This window comes from Oryctolagus cuniculus, chromosome 17 (assembly GCF_051225735.1).
Source record: "Oryctolagus cuniculus isolate XC-2025 breed Fujian yellow rabbit chromosome 17, ASM5122573v1, whole genome shotgun sequence".
Lineage (NCBI taxonomy): Eukaryota > Metazoa > Chordata > Mammalia > Lagomorpha > Leporidae > Oryctolagus > Oryctolagus cuniculus.
In genome coordinates this window covers 20,103,126-20,125,396 of record NC_142883.1, presented here as the reverse complement: position 1 = coordinate 20,125,396, position 22,271 = coordinate 20,103,126, and the positions used below count along the sequence as shown (strand labels likewise).

At 47.1% G+C, this 22,271-nt stretch overlaps 1 protein-coding gene across 17 annotated transcripts in view; it reads right to left on the bottom strand.

The window, feature by feature from the left end:
* Positions 1-21,581, bottom strand: part of EZH1 (enhancer of zeste 1 polycomb repressive complex 2 subunit) — a 38,777-nt gene extending 17,196 nt beyond the window's left edge. For 3 of the 17 annotated variants that reach the window (XR_011383462.2, XM_089317760.1, XM_008271515.5), the window contains exons 1-7: positions 21,496-21,581; positions 9,338-9,424; positions 8,649-8,769; positions 7,715-7,843; positions 5,305-5,424; positions 3,702-3,822; positions 20-196 (exon numbers count right to left, since the gene is read on the bottom strand). Coding sequence is in view for 15 of the 17 variants with exons in the window: in XM_089317760.1 (XP_089173886.1) it covers positions 20-196; positions 3,702-3,822; positions 5,305-5,424; positions 7,715-7,843; positions 8,649-8,765 (664 nt within the window). In the remaining 2 variants the exon portion in view is untranslated. Of the gene's footprint in view, positions 1-19; positions 197-2,692; positions 2,885-3,701; positions 3,823-5,304; positions 5,425-7,714; positions 7,844-8,648; positions 8,770-9,337; positions 9,425-9,648; positions 9,694-12,190; positions 12,330-20,665 lie in introns of those variants that run through there. The other 14 variants (XR_016224006.1, XM_089317754.1, XM_089317763.1 and 11 more) reach the window with 12 other exon arrangements.
* Between the last annotated feature and the right edge of the window lie 690 nt (positions 21,582-22,271).

Sequence of the window (22,271 nt, the reverse complement as noted above, 5' to 3'; positions counted from 1 at the left end):
GGCCCAGGTGAGCTCGCACCTTCCATGGCGAGGCGCTTCCTCTTTCGCGTGACCGGCAGGTCTTCCTTGCTGTCTTCCGGCTTCCCGTCCGAGGCGTCATTGTGCCCCTCCTCCTCCTCATCCGAGTACTGATTCAGGGCGTCCACCAGCTCCAGGAAGACGGCGTCACTGATCAGGACCGACCCCGGGATCATCTCTGGAACAGCAGGTGACGAGGGTGAGCCCTGGCGGCCTCCCACTCCGCCAGTCCTCCGGGCAGGTCTCCGCTCTCCGCTCCTGAGGCCCAGAGAGGTACCGCACGCCCATTTCACACGGACCCCCAGGGAATTCCAATCTTCCGACTGGCTCTTGGGTCTGCACAGGCCGGCTGGCTAGAGCAGACCGTCTAGGTGCGGGCTTTACTCTTACTGGGCATTCCCCTTCTTCAGTCACAGGTCAACCTTGCATTCAGGGCTGAAGACCTCACAAAAGTGTGCAAACAACCACAAGCAGGACAGAGGAAGAATCATTAAATGGAAATTCCCTTGATTTTGCTGCTGATGTCTGTCATTTCTACTTTAAATCAAAAAACTTCCCAGAAATCATATTTTATGGGGTCATACTATGATTCAGGAGAAAGTGTTTGAACACTAGGGGACGCTGTGGGCAAAAGGATGGCACCCACGAAGGTGCAACGAGTAGGTGGGGCTACTGAATTACAAATCAGGGGCTGGCACTGTGGCGCAGTGGCCTGAAGCGCCGGCATCCCATATAGGTGCCGGCTGCTCCTCTTCCCATCCAGCTCTCTGCTGTGGCCTGGGACAGCAGTGGAGGATGGCCCAAGTCCTTGGGCCCCTGCACCCACGTGGGAGATGCAGAGGAAGCTCCTCACTCTTGGCTCCTGGCTCCGGATCAGCGCAGCTCTGGCCTTTGTGGGTGGAAGACCTCTCTCTCTCTCTCTGCCTCTCCTTTCTCTGTGTAACTCTTTCAAATAAATAAATAAATCTTAAAAAAAAAAAAAATCAATGGGAGTCTCTCCCCCCTTCTCCCTAATATACTGACAACCTTTTCTAGAATTACAACTAAGTCTCAGTAATTTGTTGTAGGGAATTCTGGATATTAAAACAGATGTCTGGCTGACTTGCCCCAAATGGTAGCGTTAGAAACATACCAGGGGATTCCAATTCAATCCCATCAAGGTGGCATGTACCAATGCCATCTCACTAGTCCAAGTGATCAATTTCAGTTCACAATTGATCATAATGAAAGGACTAAGAGTCAAAGGGAGCACATAAACAAGTCTAGTACCTGCTAACACTAACCGATAGAATAAATAAAGGGGAGAGTGATCCAACATGGGAAGTGAGATACTCAGCAGACTCATAGAATGGCAGATGTCCTAAATAGCACTCTGGCCTCAGAATCAGCCCTAAAGGCATTCGGATCTGGCTGAAAAGCCCATGAGAGTATTTCAGGCATGGAAAGCCAAGACACTCTGGCAAAAGATCTCTGTGAGTGAGATCCCAGTGGAAAGAACAGGTCTTCAAAGAAGGAGGTACCTTTCTCTGAAGGGAGGAGAGAACCTCCACTTTGACTATGACCTTGTCTAAACAAGATAAGAGTCGGAGAACTCAGAGGGCTTCCATAGCCTTGGAAACTCATGACTGGAGCATAGGGAGATTACTGATGCCATAGACAGGAGTGTCAATTGGTAAAGTCAACAACAGGAGTCACTGTGCACTTACTCCTCATGTAGGATCTCTGTCCTTAATGTGCTGTGCATTGAGATTTAATGCTATAACGAGTACTCAAACAATATATTTCACTTTGTGTTTCTATGGGGGTGCAAACTGTTGAAATCTTTACTTAATGCATACTAAACTGATCCTCTGTAAAAAAAAAAAAAAAAAAAAGAAATTATCAACTCCCAACTTGACTCTCACTGGGATTAAACATGACAATAGGTCTGATCTGATTTCATCATCATTTAAAAAAAATCATCTATTATTTTTCACTTTATGTTTCTGTGTGGGAGCAAACTGTTGAAATCCTTACTTAATGTATACTAAGCTGATCTTCTGTATATTAAGATAATCGAAAATGAATCTTGATGTGAATGGAAGGGGAGAGGGAGTGGGAAAGGGGAGGGTTGTGGGTGGGAGGGATGGTATGGGGGGGAAGCCATTGTAATCCATAAATCGTACTTTGGAAATTTATATTCATTAAATAAAAGTTAAAAAATAAATAAATAAATAAAATCTTTAAAACAATGAATATCTAAAAAAAAAAAACAGATGTCTGGCCGGCACCACGGCTCACTAGGCTAATCCTCCGCCTTGCGGCGCCGGCACACCGGGTTCTAGTCCCGGTCGGGGCGCCGGATTCTGTCCCGGTTGCCCCTCTTCCAGGCCAGCTCTCTGCTATGGCCCGGGAGTGCAGTGGAGGATGGCCCAAGTCCTTGGGCCCTGCACCCCATGGGAGACCAGGATAAGTACCTGGCTCCTGCCATCGGATCAGCGCGGTGCGCTGGCCGCGGCAGCCATTGGAGGGTGAACCAATGGCAAAGGAAGACCTTTCTCTCTGTCTCTCTCACTGTCCACTCTGCCTGTCAAAAAAAACCAAAAAAACAAAAAACAAACAAACAAACAAACAAAACAGATGTCGTGGGGCCTGCACTGTGGTACAGTGGTACTACAGCAGGTAAAGCTGCCACCTGAGGTGCTGGCATCCCATATGGGTGCGGGTTCAAGTCTGGCTGCTCCACTTCTGATCCAGCTCTCTGCTATGACCTGAGAAGCAGTAGAAGATGGCCGAAGTCCTTGGGCCCCTGCACCCACATGGGAGACCCAGAAGAAGCTCCTGGCTCCTGGCTTCAGATCAGCACAGCTCCAGCCATTGCGACCATCTAGGGAGTGAACCAACAGATTGAAGACACCTCTCTCCCTCCCTCTCTCCCTTTCTCTCCCCCTCCCTCTATGTAACAACTATGCCTTTCAAATAAATAAACAAATCTTTGAAAAAAAAAAAAAAGACATTTGTGAGATCCAGGGGACACATGGACCTAAGTGGGAGGACAGAGCTTATGTTTGCTGCTAGTCTCAGAAAAAGGGAAGTGAAGACGACAACAGCCCTGGACGGACTCACGAAAATCCAGATTAAACTTCCTCGTGCAGTAGACTGTCTCCAGCCCCTGGTTTCTAAAATCCTTTTATGTTCCAGCTCCTTTTACAATTTAACTGGGTTACTTTTAATATAAAGATTTAGAGGCTAGTGTTGTGGTACAGCAGTTAAATCTCCACTTGTGACACCAGCATCCAACATCAGAGTGCAAGTTCAAGTCTCTGGCACTCTGCTTCCAATCCAGCTCCCTGCTAATGTGCTTGGTAGGCAGCAGAAGATGGCCCAAGTACTGTGGGCCTCTGCCACCCATGTGGGAGACCTGGATGGAATTCTTGGCTCCTGGTTTCAGCCTGGCCCACCACTGGCCATTACAGGCATTTGAGGAGCAAACCAGCAGATCTTTCTCTCCGTGTCTCTCCCTCTCTCTCTCTCTGCTTTCATATTAACTAATTTATAAAAAATAAATCTTCTTTAAAAACTAACTTCCAGTCAGGAGATAGTCATCAGTGTGCACCCGAAGGGCAGAAGGTAAGAGCAAGGTGCCGACGCGCCCAGGGAGGCACCATCCTGACCCTTCCACCCGAAGCGCCCAGTGCCACTACCTTCTTCACCGTGGACTTTCCCGTCATAGTTGTTGATCAGCTCCTCAATGAAAGTCTCGTCCTCTTCTTTCACTTCATCTCCCATGTAGGGAATGTTGCATAAAACGGTCTCATCTTCCACCTGCAACCAAACCAGACGGGATGCACTCCATCAGCTCCTCTTTTCAGGCTCCTGGGACCTTTGCTGAATTTTTGCTTCTAAGTCATGTAAAACTGCCACTGGTCACAGAGCCCCTGCATTTTTAAAAAATTTTTGAGACAATATTTTTTCACTTTACATTACATTAAAAGGCTTAATGCTTCCCTTACATTTTTAAATAATGTGTTTTTACTTGCTAACTAACATATAGTAGTTGCACATATTTATAGAGTACAGTGTGATACTTGGTAATGATCAGATCAGACAAACCGGCATATCCATCATTTAGACATTTATTACCTCTCTGTTAGGCACATTCAAAATCACTTCTACCAACTAACTATTCTCAACTACAGTTATCTCCTTTGGCTACAAAATACTACAAGTTCTTCCTCCTGTCCACCTTGCCTCCATTTTAAACACTAGCTGTTTTGTTTTGCCAACAAATCCTCAAACGGAAGACAGCAATGTTACTCGCAGGGAAAAGTCAGTTTAGTTGATGATGTTAACCATGAAATGAACAGGGACGGCCCCTCCAAACCTAATTCATTTTTCACAGTGTTTCCACCTACTCCCTCATTTTATCCACTCAACAGCTTTGTGACACAGGTAGGAAGAGCACCCACACAAAACTCAAAGAAGTCATTAACGTTCGTTTCTTTCATAAGTAGAGGGGCAGACAAGTGAAAAGGAAAATGAGAGCATGAGCTGTGAAATAGCCATAAAAGAAATGGGCAACCATACAATTTGTGGGTATTCCATAAAGCAGACTAAGATTCCTCCATAATCAATAACAACTTATGACTCCAACTCATGCCTATCACACCTAGTGGGAACCTAAAGTCAACTGTATTTTCAGGAGTGAACGGTGCTAAAGGACTGGGGGAGGGGGGAGGTCCTCACTAGAGAACACGTCCCTTTTAATCCCAAGCATCCAGCAAAATCACTTTGAAGTTTTATCCTGAGAGACGGCCCCTTCTGTAAACCTGTGTCCTATTCCAAACAGCAGCACTGCTCTCTGTCTCCAGGGAAGGGCAAGGGAGGTCGGGGAGAAGCACCCACAGCCCCAGGAGGAGCCCAGAGGAAAAGACAGGGCACCCACGTGCACATCTGCCGCCTCGGCTGCTCACCGCACCTGGCCTCAGAGCGCTCCGGAAGGACTCTCCTTCAGCGGGGAGCTGACCACCTGCTCATGCCGCAAGTGTTGGATTTACACCGCATTTACCTGCACATACCGCCACTGAGCCAGTGTAGCAAGAGAAAACTCGGAGTCTCGCCCAATCTCATTCACTCAAAAAAAGAACCAACATCAATACAGAAGTGTACTTCAGGAACCACAAGGATCCTAGAGCAACACATCTATATCTAGAGTAATTGACAGTGAGATTCTGCCTTGTATGCCCATGCTTTTTGCATTACCCTACGAGAAGCTCCAGCAACCACCACAGTGCTTTCAATACATACCATAAAGTTCTGCTGGAGAGGGGACCAGGAATACATGATGGGAACCAACGCAACAGTGTTCAGAGATCTCATTAACATATGCTGGCTCGCAAATCCCGGGAAAATGCTCTCTATGGTACACTGAAATATAAGCAATTGCATGAACATGGAATGGTAAGAACACAACCCAAGAGAGAATTGCAGGAGCACCAGGTGATTGGTCCAGCAGTTAAAACACCGCTCAAGATATTTGTGTCTCACAGCAGAGTGCCTGGGTTCAATTCCCAGCTCCGGCTCCTGCCTCCAGCCTCCCACTAATACGGACCCTGGGAGGTGGCAGTGATGGCTGAAGTAACTGGGTCTCTGTCACCCATAGGGGACACCTGGATTGAGTTCCTGGCTCCCAGCTTCAGCCCCGTGGCATTGTGGACATTTGAGGAGTAAAGCAGCAAATGGCAGCACTCTCTCATTCCCTTGCTCTCTCATTCTTTCTCTATCGCTACCTCTCAAATGAGTAAAAAGAAAAAGGAAAAAAAAGAAAGAAAGAAAGAAAGAAATCCAAAATGGCAGTAAGCACAGGAAAAAACTCTTGGAAAAAAAGAGAGAGAATTGTGTCTCCTTCCAAAATGATCCCAGTGGCCTTCTAATTTTTACAAATTAAAAAGCTGGGGATTTTGTAACAGCAGCTCCTAAGAGGAACCCCAAGACAACCTGGGACAGCAGCAGCCGCCTTTGGTTCACTGTTGTGTCAGCTCCGCACTCCCCACTCTGAACTCAGGCGTCACTGGACCTGTGGCCTCCAGGTGCACAGCACAGGAAGGGACCTCTCCAGGTCTCTGCAGGTGTTCTGAAGACATAACGTCCGCAGACAGACACCAGCGTGCTGCACGCTGACAGGGACCACACGTGGGGAAGCAAAGCAGTACGGAAACTCCAGCTGTGAGAAGTGTAATTCTGCTTTAGGGAGATAACTGCTCTCATCACTGTATATATCACCACACAGACAGATTTAAATAACTTTTTGAACAACTTTTTAGGCTTTTTTTTTTTTTTTTTTTTTTTTTTTTTGACAGGCAGAGTGGACAGTGAGAGAGAGAGAGACAGAGAGAAAGGTCTTCCTTTGCCATTGGTTCACCCTCCAATGGCTGCCGCGGCTGGCGCGCTGCGGCCGGCACACCGCGCTGATCCGATGGCAGGAGCCAGGAGCCAGGTGCTTTTCCTGGTCTCCCATGGGGTGCAGGGCCCAAGCACCTGGGCCATCCTCCACTGCACTCCCAGGCCACAGCAGAGAGCTGGCCTGGAAGAGGGGCAACCGGGACAGAATCCGGCGCCCCAACCGGGACTAGAACCCGGTGTGCCGGCGCCGCTAGGCGGAGGATTAGCCTAGTGAGCCGTGGCGCCGGCTTAGGCTTTTCTTTTAAGATGTATGTTATTTATTTGGAAGGCAGAGTGACAGAGACAGAAGGAGGGAGAAACAGAAAGATAAAGAGATCTTCTATCCACTGGTTTACTCCCCAAATGGCTGCAACAGCCAGGGCTGGGACAGGCCAAAGCCTGGAACCTGTAACTCCATCTGGGTCTCCCACATGGTGGCAGGTGCCGAAGCACTTGGGTCACCTTCTACTGCTTTCTCAGGTGCATTAGCAGAGAGCTGGATTGGAAGCAAAGCAGCTGGGATTCCAACCAGAGCTCTGCTCTGGGACGCTGGTATCATAGGCAGTGGCTTACCCTGCTGGGCCACAATGCCAACTCCAAATTTTTTGTTATTTTTTACTTATGTAAGAAGCAGAGAAAGGTATAGCTCTCACATTCATTGGGCTGGGCCAAAATAGGACCCAGGAGCTAGGATCACAATCTAGGCCTCCCACGTGCATGGCAGAAGCCCAATTACTTGAGCCACCACCACTGTCTTCCAAGGTCTCATGGACAGGAAGCTGGAATCAGGAGCCAGAGCCAAGAATCAGACCAAAGCACTGTGGTGTAAGACATGAGTTTTAACTACAAGGCTAACCACCCACTGCCTTGCTTTTTACTTCTTAAAAATATTATCTCTTTAAGAAATCAGAATGCTCTTTCAAAATTTCCAATAAGAGAGGTCCCTCTGATCGGTTGGTGTTCTCTGGCTATGCCCCAGCACACTCCTTCCCATCATCAAAGCCCTTGAGGAACCAGGCACAAAAAAGGCTGCTTCGGAGCCTGGACACAGAGACCCACAGAACAGACTACAAAAGTCTTTTTTGTTTGTTTGTTTTAAATAAAAACGTCACAATTACACTCAGCTGAGAACAACAGGTGAAAAAGTTCTTAAGCTGCAGATTTACTACATGGTTATTTAAAGTTGACTGTAACAACTACATTCATTCTCCTTATTTATTTTCTAACAAGTCAAACCCAAGGCAGAGAGCGGCTGAGCTCACACCCCCAGAAGTACCTTTTTGAGAAAAGGATGCCCACTCACAGGCTTCATTGATTGCACAGGCTGGACACGAAGCTTCTTCCATTCTTCATTGAGGATCTGAGTTTTTTCTTGAACCTTTGCAAAGTTTGCCACGTACAGAGCCTAGTAAGGCCAAGAAAAAGATTGCTCAGATTTGGAAGCACAAGTTAAAAAAAATTCCAGGGGCTGGCACTGTGGTGCAGTAGATTAAGGCCTTGGCTTGCAGCACCAGCATCCTGTATGGGTGCTGGTTTGAATCCTGGCTGCTCCACTTCTCATTCTGCTCTCTGCTGTGGTCTGGGAAAGCAGCAGAGGATGGCCCAAGTTCTTGGGCCCCTGCACCCCCATGGAAGACCCGGAAGAAGCTCCTGGCTCTAGGCTTCAGATTGGCTCAGCTCCAACCATTGTGACCATTTGGGGAGTGCCAGCTGATGGAAGACCTCTCTTTCTCTCTGTCTCTACTACTCTCTGTAACTCTTTCAAATAAATAAGATAAATCTTTAAAAAAAAAAGTCCAGGGCCAGCGCCGCAGCTCACTAGGCTGATCCTCCGCCTTGTGGCACCGGCACACCAGGTTCTAGTCCCGGTCGGGGTGCCGGATTCTGTCCCGGTTGCCCCTCTTCCAGGCCAGCTCTCTGCTGTGGCCCAGGAGTGCAGTGGAGGATGGCCCAAGTGCTTGGGCCCTGCACCCCATGGGAGACCAGGATAAGTACCTGGCTCCTGCCTTCGGATCAGCACGGTGCGTGGCCGCAGCGCACTGGCCGTGGCGGCCATTGGAGGGTGAACCAACGGCAAAAGGAAGACCTTTCTCTCTGTCTCTCTCACTGTCCACTCTGCCTGTCAAAAAAAAAAAAAAAAAAATCCAAGCCCTCCATATTGGATTGACACACTGAAATACACAACCTTTCCCTCATAAATTATTTTTTACCTTTGCACCCATGTTTGCCTGAAGCCGTTTAAGCTGTCGAAGTCGCATATATTCAGATTTTACTTTTCTTTTCCAATAAGTGATACATTTGGAAGTCGGGGGATTTGGTATATCCATTATGCTGGAATTGAAGAGAGAGAGATGAGAAATAGCACTTTGTTGGTTGGAAATGAAGCACCCTGCAAATTCAAATAAACATGATCAATTAATTATTCTTTCATTCCCATTAAATTTACTCATAAAAGCATACACTTAATGAACTCAAATTTAAGTTCCATTAGATCCAGAGCTTCCATTAAAAAAGTATTTCACGCCAGCAACTCCTGGTTTGACTCTCAAAAAAGCTCAGCCTCTGCTGTCCTGTGGCGACTGCTTTATAACAGCATCCGGGACACCAGGAACTCAGATCTCATGAGAATGTGGAGGCCGGATCACTGCTCTGAGTAAGAGAAGCATTCAGCAAGCACCAAGTTCATAGCCCAGAGCTTCATGGAAGGACCCACCCCCACCACAAAACCACGCCCACTCAACTGTCTAAAGATACAGCACACCTACTAATAAAAAGTAGGACGTGACAACAGCAAGATCTCAGCTCCGAATTAACAGCAAGACACACAGACGCCGAGAACACTGCAAATGATGGTTTCTGGTACGTGAATTTTGTTTCAAAGTGGAAGACCTTTGCCCACCTCACAGAATGTCCAGGAAGCACGGGGGCTCTGTTGGTGCTCTGTTCTTCAGAGGAACAGCGACACAAAGGCAAGCCAAGAGCTCAGCTTTGCAAAAGAGAACACACAGTGGTTTTAGTCAACTGGAACAGCATTCTTGGACCCCGGGACCCTCCGCAGGATGCCCCCAAAACAAAGAACACTTGAAGGTCTCAGCTACCACTATTTTTACACGGAAGTCAGGTTTCGATCCTACTTATGCCATTTGGAAAGGGCCTTATTTTATTAGCTTCATCCTTCCAGTCTTGTGCATGAAGCAATCTCATGCTCACCAAGGCTGTAAATACTTCTCTGAATCAACTTCTAGGCTCAACCAGCAGGCCTGTAATTGTTTTAGAAAAGGAAGGAGCAAACATTAAAAGTTCATGGAAATCCAATAAAATCTACAAGATGATGCTTTTACTCTACATGAATTATTTAGGCTTCTTAGAGGGATTCTTCTATTCATCTCATCTAACATTTTTAATTTTAAAAAAATTGACAAGGAGATATGAAGAGCCAAAATTAGAAAAGAAACTAAAGTTTCAGATCTTGTTTTGAAAAATTGCCTATAGTAATTTTTTGAAGTAGAACACTATATTTCTTCTCTCTTTTTTAAAGATTTATTTATGTATTTGAGAGTCAGAGAGAGAGGGAGAGACAGAGAGAAAGGTCTTCCATTTGCTGGTTCATTCCCAAAATGGCCTGAATGGCAGGAGTTGGGCTGATATGGAGCCAGGAGCCAGGAACCAGGAGCTTCTTCCGCGTCCCCCAGGTGGGTGCATCCTCCACTACTTTCCCAGGCCATCAGCAGGGAGCTGGATTGGAAGTGGAACAGCCAGGACTGGAACCAGTGCCCATATAGGAGGCTGACACCGCAGGCAGAGGCTTAACCTACTATGCCACAGCACTGGCCCCCACATTTCTTCTAAAGAAGCATTTATTTCTTAAAGATTTTTTAAAAAGATTTATTTATTTAGGAGCTGGCATTATAGTGTAGTATGTTAAGCCTCTGCCTGTGATGCTGGCATCCCATTTGGGCAGTTCAAGTCCTGGCTGCTCCACTTCTAATCCAGCTCCCCAATAATGCACCTGGAAAGCAGCAGAAGATGGCCCTAGTGCTTGGGCTCCAGCAACCGTGTTGGAGACCCAGAAGAAGCTCTGGGCTCCTGGCATCGGCCTGGCTCAGCCCAGGCCATTGTGGTTATTTGGGAAGTAAACCACCAGATGGAAGAGTACTTGTTTATTTCAAATAAGTAAAAAATAAATCTTTTTTTTAAATTACTTATTTGAAAGACAGTGACATAAAGAGAGAGAGAGATCCATCTTTCAGCCACTGGTTTACTCCCATAATGCCTGCAACAGCTCAGGCTGGGCAGGCTCGAAGCCAGGAGCCAAGAACTCCACTGGGGTCTCCTACAGCTGTGGCAGAGACCCAGGCACTCCACCCATCATCTGCTGCCTCCCACAGTGTGTACTGGCAGGAAACTGGACTGGAAGCGGAAGCAGGACACGGTCCTAGGCACTCTGACATAGGATGTGGGAGTCCCAAGCAGCAGCTGACCCTGCTCCTGCTAAATGTTTAAGGCAGGGGTGGGGAATGTTTTTTCTGCCAAAGGCCACCTAGATATTTATAACATCATCCACGGGACATACAAAATGATCAGCTTAAACATTAGCCTGCTACAGCTGTACTGAATTTCGAAGCCGCCTGCAGCCGCCTTGGCAGGGCTGGACCAGATGATTTCACACGTCTTGTATGGCCCACGAGCCGGATGTGCTCCACCCCCAGGATAAGGAAATGGAAATGCTAATTACACTGATCTGCTCAAGTCATATTATGTATGTGTACTGAATTATCATACTGTACCTTATAATACACACAATTAAATAGTTTAGAATTAAAAAAGATCTCTGTGGTGAAGGGAATGAAACAGCAACAACAAAACCTGGAATTTAAACTACAAAGTGCTAAGATGCTGGCTTAAAAAAAAAATCAGGCTTTGATTTCTTTGCTCCAAATTATACAATCTGTCTTCCTCTTAAATATTTTAAACAATTATCATTCACATGGAATGGGGCCAAAAGAGGGAATCTTTTTGAACAATAAAACTAAGAAAATGTGGTCGGCGTCACGGCTCACTAGGCTAATACTCCGCCTGTGGCACTGGTACCCCGGGTTCTAGTCCCGGTTGGGGGCGCTGGATTCTGTCCCGGTTGTTCCTCTTCCAGTCCAGCTCTCTGCTGTGGCCCGGGAGTGCAGTGGAGGATGGCCCAAGTGCTTGGGCCCTGCACCCCATGGGAGACCAGGGGGAGGCACCCCCTCCTGGCTTCAGATCAGCGCAGCATGCCGGCCATAGCAGCCATTTGGGGGGTGAACCAACGGAAGGAAGACCTTTCTCTCTGTCTCTCTCTCTCACTGTCTAACTCTGCCTGTCAAAAAAAAAAAAAAAAAAAAAAAAAAAAAACTAAGAAAATGTACAACACTCACACATAATATTAAATGGCTGCTGGTATAATTTCTGCCCCAAACATGCTTGATAATATTCTGCTCCAAGAAATAAAAAAATGGTTTGAATCAAGGATAAAACTGCTTCCCTCAGAAACCGTAGGCTAACCACACTGAGACCCTAAATGTTATAAATCACAATTCAGTGACACTGCAACCTCCTAAAAAATGTTTCTAAATTACAATCCCACTCCCATTCCTTCTGGAATTCATTTTCATTTTTGCAACAGTGCAAAAAGTTGCTCTATCTGTTTAAAACTGGGGATCAAGGGTAGCACCGAAGTGCAGTGGGTTAAGCCACAGTGAGGGACACTCTAATCATGTACCTGTTCGAGTCCCAGCTGCTCTGCTTCCAGTCCAGCTCCCTACTCACGCACCTGGGAGGCAGCAGAGGATGGCCCACCTACACGGGAGACCTGAATGGAGTTACGGGCTCCTGGCTTCAGTCTGGGCCAGTTCTGGCTGCTACAAGTATTTGAGGAATAAATCAGTGCCAGAAAGATCTTTCTCCTTCCTGTCTCCTTCTCTGTCACTCTGCCTTTCAAATAAATCAATCTTAAAAAAGAAAAGCACACAAAAAACTGGATATCGAGCAATAGGAAAGAACTCACTCAATCCACAGCTGCTAGTGTGTCTGTGTGTATTTCTGAGGAGATGGCACAGGAAAATATCAATATTTTTATTAAGGAAGAGTCATAATTGAAATGTGATCTCCTTCAGTCTGCCAAGAGCAATGACAGTAAATACATCACAATAATCCAACAATTAATGGCTCCATTTCTAATTTTACTCAGGTGCTTTATTTGGCCAGAGAATACACATGTAACAAAAACACCATCACTCTCACAGATCACAATGTAAAATAAGCCACACTTCCTCCTCTGATAATCAACGTGATATATGAATCTCATGTGTACATGAGCCAGCACTTATTCCACTTGACTTTTTAATGGATCTTCAATGCCTCTAAAAGTTTATTTGGCAGTTGGTCAGCTCCCACAGTGTTATGAGGAAGATGAAACAGACTGGAACAGACAGATAGGATTAAAATAAACACCTAAAACACAGCCATAGCTGGGTTCTGACTGCAGCTGGACCCTGACCAACAACAACAACAAAAACCCCTCGACATTCACCAGAACAGGTTTGGAGAAGTGCGTTCACTCACCTTGGCCAAAGGGAGTGGCACAAAAAAATACTTTACTCTTCTATTAGATTAATTTTTTTAGTTATTTACTCATGTAAAATAGCATTTATAATCCAGGTAAGGACATAAGAGCCTTTCACCACACTCAATGAAACACTGAAGGTAAACTCCAAATCACATGCTGTTCTGTTGAGGAAATTTTAAAATAAGTCTTCATATAAATATGTTCTATAACTCAATAATAAGATAAATAGCCCAATAAAAATTGGGCAAAAGGGCGGGCTTTTGGCTACTGGTTGGCACACTGTGTTCCACATTAAATGACCTGGGTTTGATACCAGATAACCGGCTCCAGCTCCTTTGTTCAGCTTTCCACCAATGCAGACCCAGTGACAGTTCAAGTAGTTGGTTCTTGTTACCCCATGGAAGACCTGGGTTGTGTGTCTAACTCCTGGCTTTGCAACTGCCCTCCCACACCTGACACTGATAAAGCAGTGGGAGCTCTCTTTGTCTCTGTCTTTGAAATAAGTAAGTAGAAAAATTTATTTATTTGAAAGATAGTTTTACAGAGAGAAGAGGAAAGACAGAGAGATCATCCAACCATTGGTTCACTCCCTAAATGGCTGCAACAGCCAGGACTGGGCCAGGCTGAAGCCAGAAGCTTCATCTGGGTCTCCCATGTGGGTGGTGGAGGACCAAGTACTTGGGCCATCTTCTGCTACTTTTCCAGGCACATTAGTAGAGAGCTGGATCAGGATTGGAGCAGCCAAGACAGCAGCCCATATGGGATTCTGGTGATGCAGGTGCAGCTTAACCTGTTACGCCACAACACTCACCCCTAGAAATTTTTTTTTTTTTTGAGTGGAAAAATTTAAACAGATACTTCACCAAAAAATACACAGAAATGGGAAATAAATGCACCAAAAAATGCTCAACATCAAGGCCACACATGTGGCACATCAAGTTAGGCTACCACTTGTAACAGCAACACCCCATATCAGAGCACCAGTTCAAGTCCCAGCTGCTCTGCTTCCAATCCAGCATCCTGGTAATACACCTGGGAAGGCAGCAGAAGATGATCTACTTGGGCCCCTGCCATGCACATGGGAGACCTGGATGGAGTTTTGGGTCTTGGCTTTGGCCTGGACCGGACTTGGCTATGAACCAGTAGATAGAAGATGTTTCTCTTTCTGTTTCTCCCTCTCTGTGTGTTGCTCTGCCTTTCACATTAATAAACCAACAAACAAATAAATCTTCTTAAAAAATATTCAACATCATTAGTGGTTGAGAAATGCTAGTTAAAATCATAATGTGGGCCCACATTGTGGTGTAGCGGGTAAAGCCACCACCTGCAGTGCTGGCATCCCATATGGGTGCCAGTTCGAGACCTGGCTGCTCCACTTCCCATGCAGCTCTATGCTGTGGCCTGGGAAAGCAGTAGAAGATGGCCCAAGTCCTTGGGTCCCTGCACTGCATGGCTTTGGATCGGATTAGCTCCAGCCATTGCAGCCAACCGGGGAGTGAACCAGTGGATGGAAGACCTCTCTCTCTCTGCCTCTCCTTCGCTTTCTGTGTAACACTTTCAAATAAAAAAAAAAAATGTGAGGGGCCAGCGCTGTGGCACTGTGAGTTAATCCTCCACCTGCAGTGCCAGCAACCCATATGGGTGCCAGTTCAAGTCCCAGCTGCTCCTCTTCTGATCTAACTCTCTGCTATGGCCTGGGAAAGCAGTGGAAGATGGCCCCAAGCACTTGGGCCGGGCCCCTTTACCCCCACCGGAATAAGCTCCTGGCTTCAGATTGGCCCAGCTCCAGCCATTGCGACTATATGGAGAATGAACCAAAGGATGGAAGACCTTTCTCTGTCTCTCCCTCTCATTGTCTGTAACTCTACTTCTCAAATAAAAACAAAAAACAAAAAACAAAAAACAAACCCACAATGCGATACCATGACCTACCCACAAGAACAGTCAACATCTGAATGATACACTATCTATTGCTGGTGAGGAGTGGGAATGCAAAATGGTAGAACCACTTTGGGAAGGTTTCCCAGTTTTCTTTTTATAAAGTTAAAAACAGTAACCACACTAGCTAGCATATAATTTCTAACTATCCAACACAGAGAAATGAAGACATTTCTCACAAAGACCTGCACAGTGATGTTCGGGACAGCTTTATTTATAATAACCAAAAAGTGGAAACATATCAATGGATACAAAGTATCAATGGAAACAAAAATATCAATGGATAGACTAATGGACACAAAATGTCATACATGCCACTTACAAGGTGTTCTATAGGATGATTCTAGAAAAGGCAAAGCTAGCAACAGAAAGCAGATCAATGGCTGCCAGGAATGGCTGCCAGGGGCTAAGGCAGTGTAAGGGATAAAATGGAAGGGAACAGAGGGAACTTTCTTGGGGTGACAACATTTGCTATATTTCAGTTGCTTCATCCATTTAAAACTGGAGATCAAGTAATGGAAGAGAAGTTACTCAAATCATAGCCGCTGATAGGGTGGTTATGTGAGCAACTATTTTATGAAAATTCACTGAACTATATATGTATATACAATGGATAAACTTACTGCATGTAAATTTTTACCATTATAAGGCTGATTAAGGAAAAAATCAGTCTGGGGCAGGAACTGAAGCACAGCAGATTACTCCCCACTTGGGATGTTGGTGTACCTGACTGATTCTGGCTGCTCTGCTTTTGATCCAGCTTCCTGTTACTGTGTCTGGGAGGCAGCAAATGATGGCCCAAGTACTTATGTTCCCACTACCCCCATGGAAGACCAAATGGGGTTCCTATCTCCTAGCTTCAGCCTGATCTAGCCCCAGCTGTGGCAGGCATTCAGGGCATGAATCAATGGATGATTCTCTCTCTCTCTCTCTCTCTCTCTCCCCCCCCCTTCCTCCCTCCCTCCTTCCCTCCAGTCATTCTGATTTTAAACCTTTTTTTAAAGCCTTGATATAGATCAATCTAGTATTTCTTAGATATTTTCAGTATTGAAAAAAACTGTAGGAATGTGGCCAGTGTTGTGGCATAGCAGGTAAAGCCACCGCCAGCAGTGCTGCATCCCATATGGGCGCTGGTTAGAGTCCCAGCTGTTCCATTTCCAATCCAGCTCCCTGCTAACGCCCAGGGAAAGCAACAGAAGATGGTCCAAGTATTTGGGCCCCTGCATCCACGTGGCAGACCTGGAAGAAGCATCTGACTTCAGATCGGCCCAGCTCTGGTCATTGAGGCCATCTGCAGAGTGAACCAGTATATGGAAGACCTCTCTCTCTGTTTCTCCCTCCTTCTGTCTATAACTCTGCCTCTCAAATAAATAAATCTTTTTTAAAAAAATCTATAGGAAATTCCACTTTTTAAAAAATGATTTATTTATTTATCTGAAAGTCAGAGTTACAGAGAGGGAGCAACAGTTGGAGCAGAGAGAGATCTCCCATCACCAGGCTCACTCCTCAGATAGTCCCAACAGCCAGGGCTGGGCCAGGTGAAGCCAAGAGCCAGGAGCTTCTTCTGGGTCTCCCACATGGGTGCAGGGGCCCAAGCACTTGGGCCATTTTCTGTTGCTTTTCCAAGGCCATTAGCAGAGCTGCATCAGAAATGGAGCAGCCAGAACTTGAACGGGAGCCCATGTGGTATGCTGCTATCTTTATCTGATATGCCACAATCTAGCCCCTCCACCTTTTTATAAAAAGAATTATTTTTATATATTTGAAAGACAGAGTTACAGAGAGAGGTAGAGACAGAGAAAGAGAGGTCTTCCACTCCGCTAGTTCACTCCCCAAATGACTGCAATGGCCAGAGCTGAACTGATCCGAAGTCAGGAGCCAGAAGCTTCTTCCAGGTCTCCCACGCGGGTGCAGGGGCCCAAGGACTTGGGCTATCTTCCACGGCTTTCTCAGGCCATAGCAGGGAGCTGGATGGGAAGAGGAGCAGCCGGGACTCAAACCAGTGCCCATATGGGATGCCAGCGCTGCAGGCTGGGGCTTTAACCCACTGTGCCACAGTGCTAGCCCCGCCACTCCACATTAAAAAAAAAATTGTTGCCTGACTTCAGAATGAATAATAATGATCATTGCATTATTCATCAGTAACTAACAGATGTTACATGTATACTTTTTTTTTTTTATTTTTTATTTTTTATTTATTTATTTATTTTTTTTTTTTTGACAGGCAGAGTGGACAGTGAGAGAGAGAGAGACAGAGAGAAAGGTCTTCCTTTTGCCGTTGGTTCACCCTCCAATGGCCGCCGCGGCCGGCGCGCTGCGGCCGGCGCACCGCGCTGATCCGATGGCAGGAGCCAGGAGCCAGGTGCTTTTCCTGGTCTCCCATGGGGTGCAGGGCCCAAGCACCTGGGCCATCCTCCACTGCACTCCCTGGCCACAGCAGAGGGCTGGCCTGGAAGAGGGGCAACCGGGACAGAATCCGGCGCCCCGACCGGGACTAGAACCCGGTGTGCCGGCGCCGCTAGGCGGAGGATTAGCCTAGTGAGCCGCAGCGCCGGCCTACTTTTGTAATATGTTACTAATAGGGTAAATGGGATGTAGGGTTTAAGAGAACTCTCTGTACTAGATTCATAATTTTGCTTATAAATCTAAAGCTGTTTTTAAAAATAAAATTTATTTTTTATTTTTTTAAAAGATTAATCATTTAGGGTGGGTGTTATGGCTCCGTGGGTTAAGCCACTCCTTAGAACAACCGGAGCCCATTCCAGAGCACCCGGGACAGAGTCCCACACCAGCTTCCTGCTATTGCTCATCCTGGGAGGCAGTAGATGATGGCTGTAGTATTGGGGCCCTGCCACCCATGTGGGAGATGCAGATGGAGTTCCTAGCTCCTGACTTCTGCTTGGCCCAGCCATGGCTATTGCAAGCATCTGAGTAGTTAACCAGTGCGTGGAACACAGAACTCTTTTGCTTGCTCACTCGCTTGCTCTGTCTCTCCCTCTTCTCTGTCACTCTGACTTTCAAATAAATAAATCTTAAAAGAAAAAAGTTAAAGTAATCTCCTAACAGACTAAAGTTCCACTTTATCTAATTTTATATGATGGCAGCACAAAGCTTAATATTTAGTGACTGCCCATTATCACTCAATAAAAACAAGACTTTTAAGTATATTTTGAATTAAATTATTAGGTTAAGTGAGTCATAGAACACAACACAGCAGAGATACTAAACTCTACCCATTAAGCAAATCAAGGTTTTAAAGCCTGGAGGACTGAAATCCCAACCAATGATTGACAGACTAAAGAGGTGGGAAGGAACCCAACACAGTTAGAACAAAACAAACAAAAAGCCAGAGATGTTCTGGAATGGACATATTCCCTAACAGCATGTTTAAACCCTCTGCCTCAGTCCCAACCCATCCAGTACAATCATCCCTCCCTTTCTCCGCGTGTCCTCTCTTCCCTCTTCAGTTATCCTACCTATAAATCTGTTGTGTTTTTGGTGTTGCTGTCTTATATGTTTTCTGGAAAGTTGCTAGTAAACAAAGTAGAAATAGTGAACAAAATAGAAACTTTTAAACTTAGTCCAAGCTATAAAAAGAAACAATGAAGTTAATTGTTACACATAGCATTTAAGGCACAAATCAAGGCAAGGAAATATTGCCTAAAAGACTAAGGAAGCCAGATGACAGATTTCAAGGATTAGGCAAAATTAATATACTAAACTGTTTTTGTAAAAAAGGCATGCTAGTTCAAAGGCAATTATAAGAAAAATTAATCTAGGGGCCAGCATTGTGGCACAATGGGTTAACCTGCGGCTTAATATCATCCCACATCGGAGTGCTGGTACCGGTTCCAGCTACTCAGTTTCTTGCTAGTGTGCCTGAGAAAGCAGCAGAGGACGGCCCAAGTACTTGAGCTCCTGCCACCCATGTGGGAGATCAGGATGCATTTCTTGGCTCTTGGCTCAAAATTGGCTGTTGCAGCCAACTGGGGAGTGAACCGCCGGATGGAAGTGCTCTCTGTCTCCTGCTCTGTCATTCTGCCTTTCACAAAATTAGTCATTTTTAAACAAAGAAAAATAAATCTGATATATTTCCTCACTTCCTCCTGTCTCAAAAAAGTATTCTTTGGGAGTAAAATTTCATTTTTAATTCCAGGCTCCTTATTCCAGTTCTATTTCAAGGGACACTAAAGTAATCACCACTACAAAGTGGTCACTTGCACTTCAGGGAGTTTGGAAGCTGTTCCAGGGCATCAGTTCCATGACTGACCTACAAGCACCCCGCCAGGTAGTGGCAGAACCAGGATCCAGCTCTGATTCCACGTCCCAGAGATCTCCCCACTATTTACCAATTATGTACTGAGCATCTACTTTGTGTTGGGTACTACTTTAGGTGGTTTGGGTACATCAGTGAACAAAGGAGCCATACACCCTGCCCTCAGTGATACACACTGAGCAAAACTCTCAACACTGATATTATATTTTACAGAGTCCTTTGTTTCAGTATGTTCTGTAAAAAAGATTCATTTATTTGAAAGGCAGAGTGATAGAGAGAAAAAGAGAGATCTTCCATCTACCGGTTCAGTCCTCAAATGGCTGCAACAGCCAGGTTTGGGCCAGGCTGAAGCCAGGAGCTCCATCCTGGTCTCCCACATGGGTGCAGGCGTCCAGTGCTCTCTGCTGCTTTCCCAGGTGCATCAGTAGGGAGCTGGATCCGAAGCAGAGCAGCTGCTCTCTGATACAGATGCCTGTGTCGCAAGTGGCAGCTTAACCCGCTGAGCCACAATACTAGTCTCATATGCTCCCCACACCCCATGTACTTATGTCCTAACACACATCTCTTCTATGTAAATCTTCCCTTGGGACTGAAGAGGACTGGTAACCAGGAACAAGCCCTCATACCAAAATCTGAGGATGCTAAATTTCTCACCTAAAATGACCTATTATTTGCATATAATCCAAACAACCTCCTGCATATTTTATAATTTTTCTGAATTTTTATTTATTTGAGAGGCAGAGAACTTTCGTCTTGTGGTTCATTCCCCAAATGTCAACAGCTGGGGCTGCATCAGGTGGAAGCCAGGAGCTGGGAGCTCAATCCAAGTCTCCCACGTGGACAGCAGGGACCCAACTTGAGCCATCACTTGCTGTCTCCCAGGGTGAACATGAGCAGGAAGCTGGAATTTTAATTGCAAGGGGAACTTGAACCCGAGCTCATCTGGGATGTGGGCATCCCAAGTGGAGTTTTAACACCTGCCCCATCCCATTCATTCTGAACGTCTCTAGGTCACTTATCATAGGTTATACAATGCAAATACTATGTAAATAGGCACTATACTGCATTGTTTAGGGGACAATGTAAGAAAAAATGTCAATACATGTTCAGTACAGATGAAAACTTTTTTCCAAATATTTCCCATCTGCAGTTGGTCGAATCCAGAGTCACACTGAGTGAGTATGACCTGTCTTTTATCAACTCCACACCTGAGAAGACTTACATAGGCGAACTGTCACCGAGACCTCTGATAGTCAGCGCCTTCTAGGCTGCACACTACACTCAATACCAGGTTCATAAACTAAACTCAACAGCAGTGGGAGGCTGGGGGGGAAGGGGTTCTATTCCAAGGCATCAGGGTAACAATCGCTATCCCTGCACACCCCGTTGTCACTGACCTCGGCTCCTCTCCTTACCCTGCCCCGCAAGCGCTGGGCTCCACATCCACTCCATTTCCAATCGTGTATTTCACCCACCAAAATCTCTCTGGCGGGACTGGCGCCCTTCCGCCCCGAAACCATGCGCCAGCATTCACTTTTTATCGAAATAAAAGTTTGCCCCACATTTCCTCCCAGACACGTCCCAGATACACGCCCTGCCTTTGCTTCAAGGCACTCTCACTGTGTCACTCGATCCTCGGGGGACCCGCGGTGGGCAGGGGCAGGCGCGACACCAGGTCCGGAGGCGCAGGCAAAGCCTGTCACTCAGGGCCGGGCAGCAGGAAGCAGCGCGGCGCCCTGATCCGCACCTCACCACCAGGGCTCCGGTGCCCCGCACGCTTCGCGCCGGACGGGCCTCTCACACAGCCCCCGCCCCCGGCCCTGCTCTTACTGACACCCCCGCCCCACGCCGCCTCGAGTTCAGCCCGGGTCTCCAGCGCTCCCCACCGGGCCGACGGGCCGGCAGGTGCCACCAACCCCCCGCGCCCTCTCCGCGATGGGGGCTCCCGCCCGCCGGCCCGCCGGCCCTCCACAGGAATTCCCAGTCCCCGGGCCCGTCCCCGCCGCTCCTCCCCCACGACACCCGGCCTCAAACGCCGTCCTCGCCGGGGACTCTCTTGCCCCTTGGCCCCGTCCCCCAGCCCTCGGAACATGGAGGGTACCCAGCCGCCCTCGGCCAGGGGCCGCAGTGTGTCCCTCGGCTTCCTCCCAATTCCCCCAATTCTTCGCCTGTCCCTCCCTCAGGGCCCGGGCCGGAAGGTGCCGAGGCCCGGCCCCACCGCCCGGGCCCAGGCTTGTTTACTCACTCGCCCTCCATCCCGGGCAGCACGGACCGGCGGCCAGGGCGCCTGCGCGCCGCAGCCCCGCCCCCAGGTCGCGGCCCCGCCCCGCGACTCACCGGCGCGTGCGCGCTGAGGCGCCGGTGCCGCCCGGGTGCGCCACCTGGGCTTCCTGGGCTGTAGTTTGTAGTTTGGACCCTGTGGCCCGGACTCAGCTCCTGGAAAAGGAAGGGTCCTGGGGACACCTTCGCGGAGCCGAGGCTCTTATCCAGCGACTGCCGCATCCTCACTCGCTGGTGGCAGGTCACGCCCCCAATACCTCAGCGTCTGTCTGGGGGTTCCAGTTGCTTGCTTTATTTACGCCTGATTTCCCCTTTTCTGTCAGTAATTTTCCTGGTGACTGAGATTCCAAACTGTGACCTGCTATCAGAGTCTCTCCCCACTCAGTTTCAAAGGGAAGAATAACTCTGCGAGTAATCTGGCAGATGCCGCGTTAACTAAGCATGAGAGACATTCTTATCAAGGTGTCTCTCAAAGTGATACAGTGAGAAGCGAAACAAATCACTTCTGGAGTGTTCTTGACCAAAGTGCATGAGCTGCATTTAATCATGAGGAACTGTCAAATACAAAATGAGAGACAAATGTGGCAAGGGGTTAAGCCGCTGCTTGTGTGCCTGCATCCCATGTTGGAGTGCTGGTTTGGGTCCCTGCTGCTCCACTTTCCTTTTTTTTTTTTTTTTTTTTAAGGTTTTTGTTTGTTTGTTTGTTTGTTTTTTGACAGGCAGAGTGGACAGTGAGAGAGA